At 34.5% G+C, this 11,543-nt stretch overlaps 1 protein-coding gene across 1 annotated transcript; it reads right to left on the reverse strand.

The window, feature by feature from the left end:
• Positions 1–254: 254 nt before the first annotated feature.
• On the reverse strand, positions 255–2,086 carry ACS9 (1-aminocyclopropane-1-carboxylate synthase 9). Its single transcript, XM_079081834.1, has 3 exons — positions 1,703–2,086; positions 1,422–1,582; positions 255–1,329 (listed from the first exon to the last, which is right to left on the reverse strand). The coding sequence occupies exons 1-3, from the start codon at positions 1,979–1,981 to the stop codon at positions 348–350; spliced, it is 1,422 nt and encodes a 473-aa protein (XP_078937960.1). The 5' UTR covers positions 1,982–2,086; the 3' UTR covers positions 255–347.
• Positions 2,087–11,543: the final 9,457 nt, after the last annotated feature.

Below are 11,543 nucleotides of genomic sequence, written 5' to 3' on the forward strand. Positions count from 1 at the left end.
GTGATGTGATAAAACAACGTGAGTATACAAACATGATAAAGAGTATATATATATATTATGATTTTAGTAAAACATTTTCAAAGAGAAATACTGATCAAAAATAAAAGTCTCTTGAACAATTCAGAAATTAAGTTACATCAAAATTACTCAATGATTTTACAAAGCGAAGAATCATATGCCACTTCTAATCCACAAGGATTGAGTGCACGATCTCTGTTTAGGAACTAAGAATCCCACAAAAAATATTTAAAAAAAAAAAAAAAAAAACTCAATGTACATCATATTAATACATTGAGAAAATAACTAAAAGAAAATCAAACATATATGTCGATCAATCCATCGCATGCCTAACGTTCATCACTCACTTCCCGTTGGTGATCAAACGATAGTTCAAAAACCCATTTGGGTAGCGACTTCGATCTTCTTGAATCTCTCTTCAGTAACTGTTGATGACGACTCTGAGTATTTTTCTTAACTATAGACTCTACAAACGACTTCACACGTTGCATGGCAACTGCTAGGGTTTCCTCGGACATGTTTGCAAAGCAAATCCTAAACCAACCCGGTTCACTACAATGGCACGATGAACCAGGTGAAATGTTCAACCCAACTTCATAAACAATCTTCAACCAAAGCTCCATTTCACCTTCGAAAGTATCTGAGCTCAAAAGGTGCCTCATATCCACCCAACAAAACAAACCAGCATTGCTTTGAAGACACCGTATTCCTGTTTTCTGAAGCCCCTTTACAAGCTTTTCATGTCTTTGCTTCAACCTTCTTCGGTTCTCAGAAAGATACGTTTTTGTAAACTTCTTGTCAGAAAGGATTTCCGACAATAAATACTGAGTCTGAGAAGAGATCAAACCGAAGCTAGACATTTTGGTTGCAGCAGATACAACACGCTCATCATTGGAGTAAATAGCTCCAATTCGAAAACCAGGGAGTCCAAGATCTTTAGAGAGACTATAAACAATGTGGACTCTTTTCGCGATTTCAGTGTTCATAAGGTTTCTGTTTTTTAAAACCTCCATGATACTAGTAAAGCTGGGATAGCTAAACACAGTACCTGAGTAAATTTCGTCGCTAATGAGGTGGATATTTTTCGTTGAGATAAAGTTGACGAGTAGATCGAGCTCATGCAAGCTCAACGACGTGCCTAATGGGTTCGAAGGGTTTGTCACCAAAACACCCTTGACTTTGAGGTTCTGTTTTTCTGCTTGTTTGTAAGCATCTTCAAGAGCAGGTTTTGTAATTCTGAAACCATTCAAGCTTGAACAATGGATTGGAACAATTTCAGCTCCAGTTCTCCATTTCAGGTCTCTATCAAACCTGTACAACATTAACAAACTCGATCAAAACCAGATACAAAAATAACAGAGTGATCTTGATAACACATTTCATGTATAAAAATGTCAACTTACCCTGGATAATATGGTGTCGGAATGAGAATCGCGTCGCCGGGATTAGCTATGCAAAACATTAAAGTCTCGTTAGCCGAGGTTGCTCCTGCTGTGAGTACAAGGTTGTTCGGATCAAAAGTAACTGTGTTTCCTCGTATCTCCGACATGAAGCGGACTAAAGCCTGTAGATAAAATTCGTTTATTAATCACAAAAATATTAAAGAAAAATTGAAATTAAGGAAGGATTGATTTTATACATATATAAATTGATATAAAGAGATCAATGATTAATTCGTGCTTACATTCTTGAAGGCAGGAAGGCCATGGTAATCTTGAAAGAGAGCAAGTTCTTTAAAGATACATTGATCGTTATTATGTTTCTTGAAAGCTGCTATCTCTGGGTTTTTCTGAAGCCATGATTCAAGAAGATCAAAGGAGAGTTGATTCTCGGCGAGACCCATTTGGATGATTCCATTGGGATTCTTAACTTCGTCGTAGGGATTCTTTTCGTATTCTTCCCATCCGAGGAAGTACGATGAATCTTGTCCATGAGAGTTGCATGTGACCTTTGATGACAACATAATTTCTTGGTGATCTTGAAAGTTCTGAAGAAAGTGAAAGTGGCAGGAGATGGGAAAAAGAAAGTGATGTGATTTGTTGTTGGGAAAAAAGGTGTGTTTTTTAGAAGGATTGATTAGGAGAGTGAGTGATTTATGTTGGTCTGTTTGGAAGGAATATATATAGGGGAAGTTGAAGCTAGAAGGATCCAAGCTGTAAAGGGAATGCCATGTCAGATCCTCTTGACAAAAAAAGGAATGCTAATTTTGATCGAAATGTTTTCAAAATTTATTTTTTTGAAAAAACAGTTGAAGTGTTTCATTATTGACTAAAATCCTTGTAAAATTAAATTATCTAAAAAAACAAAAAATGTATTTTTTTGTGCATTTTTTTTCTTAATGCTTTTATATTGAAAAGATAAATTAATAAACCATCAATTATTGAGCAGTTAGTGTTATGAAAACAAATCTCTAAAAGAGCATAATTGATTTATTCTTTAAAGTCTAAAAGAATATAGTCGATATTATTTATAAAGTTGGACTTAAGAGATGCAAATAAAAACTCTTCATATATTTCTATTTGTTTCAGAAAATTTACAACTAACCTCTTGAATATAATAAAAAAAACAATTAGATCATTGATCAATTAATCTAAACTAATTTTTAATACCTTCATGCCACAAAGAATTAAACATAACATATATATATATATATATATATATATATATATATATATATATATATATATATATATATATATATATATATCATCACCGATCTAAAGATTCTACATATATATTAATGTATTATGATTATTTTAGGAACATGATAAAGAGTTATTTTTAAATGTTTCTTATTTAAAATGTCAAATAATTACTAACGACTGAAATTATTGTTACTATCGCAGGATAAAACTTTTGACGTGTTATAATCACCTACATTCTGTCAACTTTGCTCAAAAGGCAATCGCTTCCATTTTGTCAATTGTGCCCAAAAAGTAAGAAGACATTCGATTACAGCAAAGTGTTTTCACATCGTTCAATAATCATGAAAAGTTTTCTTCCTAAGAAAAACCAAAAAACCCGTATTTTCTGTCTACTTATACGGCTGAGTTTGTATACTAGTTTTTTGCTTTTCAAAGCTTATACCAAAAGAGTGTTTCTAAAAGCCCATTACCGACAAAAAATCTTGAAGAAAATGGAGCAACTGGTGAAAGGGGATGCAGACTAGGACCCTTCATCGTGAAATGGTCTACTAGCTGCTCCCCGCCTCCCCCTCCCTTTCCATGGCCCATTTCTTCATTCATGTCGGCTAGGTCTGTATTTTTGAAGTTTGAAGTCAACCTGAGATTAAGTAATGACGAATAAACAATTTGGAAGTATTGAAATTCCAGTTTGATGCTTCAAAACAATCACAGTTTTTCCTTTTTAACTACTACAAAAGCATCTCGATATACAGTGTAGGGATGAAAGTGGGTCAAAACCTGGAACCGATGGATCCGGACCCGGAAAACCCGGAACCGGTTAACATGATTTTGTAGAACTGGAAACCGGACCGGTATATAGGAACCAGTTCCGGATACAGTACCGGGTAAAGTGGGTCTGGAACTGGAAAACCAGGAATTATCAAAGTGAGTATGTTAGAACCGGATAAAATGGGTTTAAAACCGAAAAACCCGAGAAAACCGGAATTTTTTGGTAATTACTTACTACTTAGTGGGTTGAACTTCGAAAATTTCATATTGATATCCCGACTTCGAAGAAGTGTAAATCATCGAATATTAAACAAAAGTTGACAAAATTATAGTTTAAAATTATGTACAAATTCTAAACTACACTCTGAAAAAAACCGTATGTCAATCTGATTGTAAATGAATGAGATATGCATCTGTTAATGTTTTCATAGAATTCAAAATACAAAAACAAATAGCTAAAAAGTTGAAAATTTTCATCTTTGATATTCCGACTTCGAGGACTATAAGTAATTGAATATCAAACGAATTAAATATGTATGTTTTAAAATTTTCACAGAATACAAAAAAACTAAAAAGTTAAAAACTTTCAGCTTTGATATATCGATTTGAAAGGACTGTAAGTTAATGCATATAAAACTAAAAATAACAAATTTATAGTCAAAAATCATATAAAAATTCTAAACTACACGTTCGAAAAAACCGTATGTCACTGACGAAATAATCATGTAATAGAAGGGAGTTAGATATTAGTGGCATAAACTAATTAATACATATGGCGCACATATAATTCTCTCTTAGTGGAAATTAATCAGCAAGTTTAATATTCACAAATTGGAGTTAAAAAGGAAACTAAAGCATGATTCCGCCTTTGGTATTTGCTAGCTGATTTGAATCCAAGAGTAGGACGCTAAACTAAACATAAAGTTATATTACTTAATTAGGAAGAATCCATAATTAGTAATTGAACAGGATCTATAACCTTCTACCTAGTTACCACTAAATAATGTCTAACGGAATTTACAAGTCACAACAAATGAAATTTATTGGTAGAATCAAAAATCGATAAACACACACCACACTATGAAGATGTGAAGAAAAATAAAATGTTTAACAAGGTTTATAATATCAAAGGATTAATTAATACAGATCGAACCGCAGACAAATTTTATTAATTGTAGACATCAAAACACACATTCTCCATATGGTTAGAGATACAATGAGATTTCTTTACAATGAAGTTCACGTAAAAACTACTGGTGGATGATGCCCAAGAGTAATCAACGAAAGGGGTTTTTGGGATGTGCATGGCAAACCTTTTATTCGACCTTTTTAAACATATTTTGGGCTCAGGATGAGAGAGAAAAAAATAACCTTTAAAATTCATAAATTTCATTAATTTATTTATATTAACTCAATAATTAAAAGAAAATTATTTATACTAGCTTCAAAATATAACATTTTCGATTACAAAATTATTAATGATATCTTCAAAAATGATCTTGTCTAACGTATAATTAATAAAATCCATAAAAAGTTTGTGCCCCTTTAAAAAATGGGTCATAGACGGTCGTTCCTATCGTCCACCCTCTGAAACGGACCTGCATTATTTGAGCACCACAAACCATTTCCCAAGGATTCCAAATATTTTTTTGGGTACTACAGACTACATCGCAAACCTTGTCAACGACACCCTATTTAATCTCAAGAGTTTTTTTTTTCATATATTAAACCCCAAAGGAAAATACAATATTTATAAGAGATTGATGAAGTCAATCTTTAACATAAAGTAATCTAAATCCCTAATATCTCTAACATAAAGTAATCTAAATCCCTAATATCTCTAACATATCAGAATCTAAACATAACTTTTAATACAAAAACAAAAACAAATCTCAACATTCCCTCTCAAGTTGGTGCATATATATCACACATGTACAACTTGCTAAGAAGATTGGAAAAAAAAATCTTTGAGGTGGATTTAGTTAAGATGTTTGCTAGCTGGTCTTTTGATCGGATTTTTGGTAATTCCAATATCTTGTTGTCTAACTTTTCTTTAATGAAGAATTTGTCCACTTCCACATGTTTGGTATGGTCGTGATGAACTGGATTATGGGTAATGTCACTAGCGGATTCGTTATTCCAAAGTAGCTAAAAAGATTGTTTGAGAGAGTAACCCAAATCTTGTACAAGACTGTTTGATCCACCATGCCTCACAAATACCAAAAGCCATACTTTTAAACTCTGCCTCTATACTAGATCGAGCCACAGCGTTTTGTTTTTTACTTCTCCATGTTACTAAATTGCCTCCACCAAAGCTAAAATAACGAGATGTAAACCTACCGTCAACTTTTGATCCTGCTAAATATGCATTTGTGTATATTTAAATGCTTTGGTAGTTTGAATTCTTTTTAAAAGAATTCCCTTACGTGGAGCTGACTTTAAGAATTGTAGTAAATACATGAAAGCATTCATATGTTGTTCACCTGGATTGTGCATGAACTGGCTGACTACACTTAATGTATAATCAATGACTGGTCACGTGTATGCCAAGTACATCAACCTTCTCACGAGTCTTTGATACCTTTTTTTTGTCAACTGAAACATGTTGTGTTTCATTCTTAAGCTTCAGACCTTCAATCACTGGTTTATTTACTGGTTTGCAACCTGACATTCTTGTTTCTTACAAAAGATCTAGAGAATACTTTCTTTGGGATAGCAAGATTCCAACATTTAATCCAGACACTTCAATCCCAATGAAGTATTTTAGTGGAACAAGATCTTTCATTTCAAATTCACGAGACAAATAATCTTTTAGATCATTTTGTTCGCTGAGGTCATCACCCGTAACAACCATATCATCAACATATATGATAAGAGCAGTAATCTTACCGTATTTCCTTTTCAAAAAATAATGTGTGGTCTGTATTGATTTGATTGAAACCGAATGACTTCACAACCTTAGTAAACCTTCCAAACCATGCTCTCAAGGATTGCTTTAGACCATACAATGACTTCTTTAACTTGCAAAGCCAATCTTTTTGTTTCTCGGTTGTTATGCACCCAGGTAGAGGATCCATATATACTTCTTCAAAAAGATCTCCATGTAAAAAAACATTATTTACATCAAATTGTCGTAACGGCCAATAAGAATTAGCAACTAAGGATAACAATAATTGAATTGTATTGATCTAGGCAACTGGAGTGAATGTCTTCGTATAATCGATTCCTTGGGGTTGTGTGTAGCCTTTCGCCACCAATCTCGTTTTATGTCTTTTAATGCTCCCATCGGCCTTATATTTCACAGTGTAGATACATCGACATACAAATGTTCTTTTTCTTGGTGGTAGATCTACAAGATCATATGTCTCATTCTTTTATAATGCGCACATATCTTCGTTTATGACCCTTCTCCATTTTGGATCAGCTAAAGCTTCTTGCACGTTATTGGATATAGCTAAAATTGATAATTGATTTACAAATACGTTAGTTGAGTCTGATAGGTTTTGATCAAACACATAGTTACTCATAGGATACCTAACCTTGGAAGATATATCTGGTTCGTATGTAGGTTTAGGTATACCTCTATTTTGACGGTGGGGAAGTTGTTTCTTTCTGGTTAATGTTCGACAATATAGCCATCCTCTGGAGACAACAATTGGTATGGTGTAGTAATATCCAGTTCTTCATTTACCTAGACATCATCTTCATTTTCATCTTGAGAATTTTGTTCATTACATTATATTGGACTAGAATTGTCAAACTATTCTTTACGACTTCTTGGAACATCATTATCTTCACGAAGGTGTTCCCCCCTGAGAGTCATTCAATTTTCCGTATGTGTAGTTGAGGGTTTGAATTTCATGATATTGCTCCCATTAAGATCAAGACTCCTAAAGGAAAAACATTTTTCTTCATGAAATACGTCAACCATGGTGACGTACATGCATGTTGTTGGTGGATCATAATAGCAGTAGCCTTTTTTATTTTGAGCATAGCCGACAAACATACATTGTAAGGCTCATGGGTTTAGTTTTTTTTGTTAGTGTTTATAAAGATGAACAAAAGCAACACATACAAACACACGGTCAGGCAAATCTAGAATCACGGGAGAAATCACTTTCGTGATTATCAATTGAATAGGATTTTGAAACTCAATGGAATTGGACAAAACACGGTTGATTAAATAGGTGGTCGTGGTAGCAGCCTTACCCCAAAATGAAATTGGCATATACGTAGTGATTAACAAAGTTTGTATAGCTTTCAATAATGTAACGTCCCAAAAATTAAGACCAAAAATTTCAATTTTTTTTAATAATAAAACCATCTTTCAAAACGTTTTCATAAAACGATAATAGACTCGGAGTATAGCCAAAACATCCAAATACATCAGAGTCAAATAAAATGCGGAACAATATGGTGTGCGCAACGCGATCACCCCGAACTCTTCCCCTTCGATCCGTAAATACCTGATACATAAACTGAAAACCGTAAGCATGAAGTTTAGTTAGTTCCCCAAAATACCACATACCATACATATCAAACACAAAATGGGCCCTGCCCATCATCGTGCCCCGCCCGACATCAGCCCCGCCCTGCATCGAGCCCCGCTCAAAACATATCTGTAAGTAAATAATGGGCCCCACACTGATGGCTTTTGAGCATTCTAACACTCCTATGGTGTACATGCAACCCTATAAACCTTGGATCTATGTTTTCTCTATTATACATGCAAATATTCAATATTCCAAGGTTTCATCCTAACTAGCATAATGTGAAGTATATACAATACAAGAATCTGGTAGAATGACATACCTTTTGATGGAGCTTGTAGTCTTGAACCTTTAAGAGCTTAGCCCCAATAGTGTGGAAGCCTCAAGTGGAATCACAAATCACCAAAAACACCTTGGAAAGCTTGAGAGAATAGTAACCACACTAGAAATCGGCCCACTCTTGTTTACTCACACACTAGTGCCAATTTCAAGTCCAAGGACCTCTTTATATAGTATGGAGGATTAGGGTGACATTCATGTAAACCCTAATACCCATGACCCTTCATTTCCATACGATCCATGGGTTAAAACCTCCATGGACTATCCATGCAAGCTTAGCCCAACCTAAATGAACTTGGCCCATTATATATATATATATATATATACATACATATATATATATATATATATATATATATATATATATAATGGGCCAAGTTCATTTAGGTATATATATATATATATATATATATATATATATATATATATATATATATATATATATATATATAAGAGTCCATATTTAATTAGTTCCTTTTGATCACTAAATTAATTCTAAATTAATTCTTGATCAATACTAATTAAATAATATGATTTCATATTAATATATTACAACTTATAATATATTAATAAACCATAGACATACTATTCTCAAAAGACTATCCATACAAATTGTTTCGGTGATGTGCAACCCAAATGGACCATGCTACTCTCGGGTCGAGTACATACCAGGAGGAGCTGAAGGTTGAAGTCTCCAAAGAATTGAATGCTGAATTCCAATTATAAGACACTCGAGACGAATGTTGACACTATTGCAGCTGCAGTCCGAACATTTGTTGAATGGTATCAATCTTTGACTCCAAAGTTTGATGACAAGGATAAAGCTGATGCTCAGCAATTCGAAAAGATGGGTGTTCTGCTTGGCGAATTAAAAGAGTTAGTGTCGAAGCCAGATCCTACTTCATTCTTAACTCCTGAGTTTTTAACTCAGAAGTTGCATTCTTTGGATCAAGCAATTCAGAAGGTTGTGGCTCCTATTTCGAAGTTTGCTCAAATGTTACCAACTGGTGCCCCACCTGTTGTCACAGGGGTGCAATGTGGAGAAAAGAAAACTCAAGAAAGCAAACCTTCGAAAGTTATAAAAATGGTGGAAAAGTCGAAAAAAATTGTTACTACTGAAAAGATTGTCAATACTACTGGTGAAGTAACGAAACCAGTATCTTCTCAAGTCACAGTTCCTATTGTTTCAAAGAAGAATACAACTGAGGCCATCAAGACAACAACAAGACCCATTTTGAAGGGGATTGTTTTTAATTCGACTATTGGAGGAGGAAGTTCAAGTTCTTCTAAACCTAAAACATCCGAAGATGATGGAAAAGGGAAGGAGATTGTGTTTGAAAAATCGAAAGAAGAGAAGAAGGCTGAGATAGAAGCTGAAATGGAAAAACAAAGGCATATTCAGAGCATCTTGAGGCTTCGTGAAAATGATCCACCTGGTATGGATAAAGGAGATCCAAAGAAGTTACTGATGGGTTTTGAGCATTCTAACACTTCCTAAGTGTACATGCAACCCTAATAACCTTGGATCTATGTTTGTCTAATAATCATGCAAAGTTGAATTCCAAGGTTATATTCCTATCTAGCATACATGGGGAACATTTTTAACTTGAATGAAAGATAGAATAACTTACCTTGTTGTTGATTATGATCCTTGAAACCTTGTGAGCCTAGCACCCCAAGTGTGATGCCTCAAATGCTCACACAACACCAAATGCAAAGGAGTAAACTTTGAGAGAATCTTACACTTGCAAAATCCGCTCTAGCCCTCTTGTTTCTTATGTGTAGCCAATTTTGGTGGAGAATGGGTTTCTTATATAGTGTTGACACATCTAGGGTTACACCATGTAAACCCTAATGTGTCATGACTCTTCATTTCCATGACCCATGGGTTTGTAACTCCCATGGAGCATCCTATGGGTGGAACCCAACTTGATAATCCATGGAGCCTCTTAGCCCACTATATAAGATATGGAAGATTTACATAATCTACCCATATATTTAATTAGTTATCTTTTGATCACTTAATTAATTCTAAATTAATTCTTGATCAAACTAATTAAATAATATTATTAATATATTAGAACTTATAATATATTAATAAACCATAAGTGTTATTTCTCTCATTTTAGTTTATCCAATTGCATGGTGCCATGCAACCCAAATGGACCATGCCGGGTCGGGTCAAGTACATACCAGAAATAGTTATGGACTTAGACACCTTATCCAACAGTCTCCCACTTGGATAAGTCTAATAACTATAACTGCAATACTTCAGGACCCGATCGGCAATCGTAGCTCTTTCAAGGTCTCTCGGAACTGAGAAGATGATGATACGCCATTTAAGATAAGTGATCATATAATCCTCTGTTCTAGATATCAGCCGGACAAATACATGGAACAATGTCTTACTTATTGTCCAGTAGTTTGTTTCCCGATTTCCGATTTGTTTGACAAAGAACTTAATTGAACACATCAACTTAGTTCTGACCGGGCCCGGTACATAGGTCAAAACAAAATCATCGAGGGGCCCAGATATCAGCTTCTAATCCAATAAGGAACAGATAAACTTCGACTCATATGTTTGTTCTACCACTCATTGAATTATACACAAAAGCACGTTTTATAACATCGAGTTACCAATGCGTTAACGTACAATCAATGCATAACCAACTCATAAGTAACAAATCATATCTCTAGGTTTGAAGACTTATATGATATTACCGTCTCACGATCACTCGAGATAAATTCCATGAAGTGATTCCAGTGAGCGTGGGTTGAGTCCAATGCTCAGAACTTATGAGCACTCATGAGTGTTGTAGCCATGTCCAACAACTTAGACCTCTGCAACCAATCATGACAGTCTTGATTCATACCTACTTCCGACATATGACCGACTGTGGAGGTTCGAATAATATGATATACCAAACATAATTATTCTGGAAGTCAAAACATGAAAAAAAAATATAGTAAACGATCGACAAGAGATAGCAACACTTTACTCATAAATAAAACACCTTTTATTCATCATCTAATGTCAATTACACTTTACAAATTTCAAGGTTATCTAACTACTAAATCTAATATCATCCTTCAGCCCTATGCTCCGAGCATGCTGGAGATGCTTAACCCGAGTCATTCCCTTCGTGAGGGGATCTGCTGGATTCTCATCCGATGATACCCTCTTTGCCACGAGGAGTCCTTCTTCTATTCGATGTCTGATGAAATGGTATTTTCTGTCGATGTGTCTGGATCTCCCGTGATCCCTTGGTTCCTTGGCTAAGGC

Source organism: Lactuca virosa, chromosome 3 (genome assembly GCF_052849685.1).
Source record: "Lactuca virosa cultivar CGN04683 chromosome 3, Lactuca_virosa_CGN04683_v6, whole genome shotgun sequence".
NCBI lineage: Eukaryota > Viridiplantae > Streptophyta > Magnoliopsida > Asterales > Asteraceae > Lactuca > Lactuca virosa.

Excerpts from the sequence above, each read along its gene's own strand:
- ACS9 (XM_079081834.1), bottom strand. The coding sequence starts at position 1,981 with ATGTTGTCATCAAAGGTCACATGCAACTCTCATGGACAAGATTCATCG. Across the intron at positions 1,583-1,702 it reads GCCTTCCTGCCTTCAAGAAT|GCTTTAGTCCGCTTCATGTC; the intron begins GTAAGCACGAAT and ends TTTTATCTACAG. Across the intron at positions 1,330-1,421 it reads CCGACACCATATTATCCAGG|GTTTGATAGAGACCTGAAAT; the intron begins GTAAGTTGACAT and ends AATGTTGTACAG.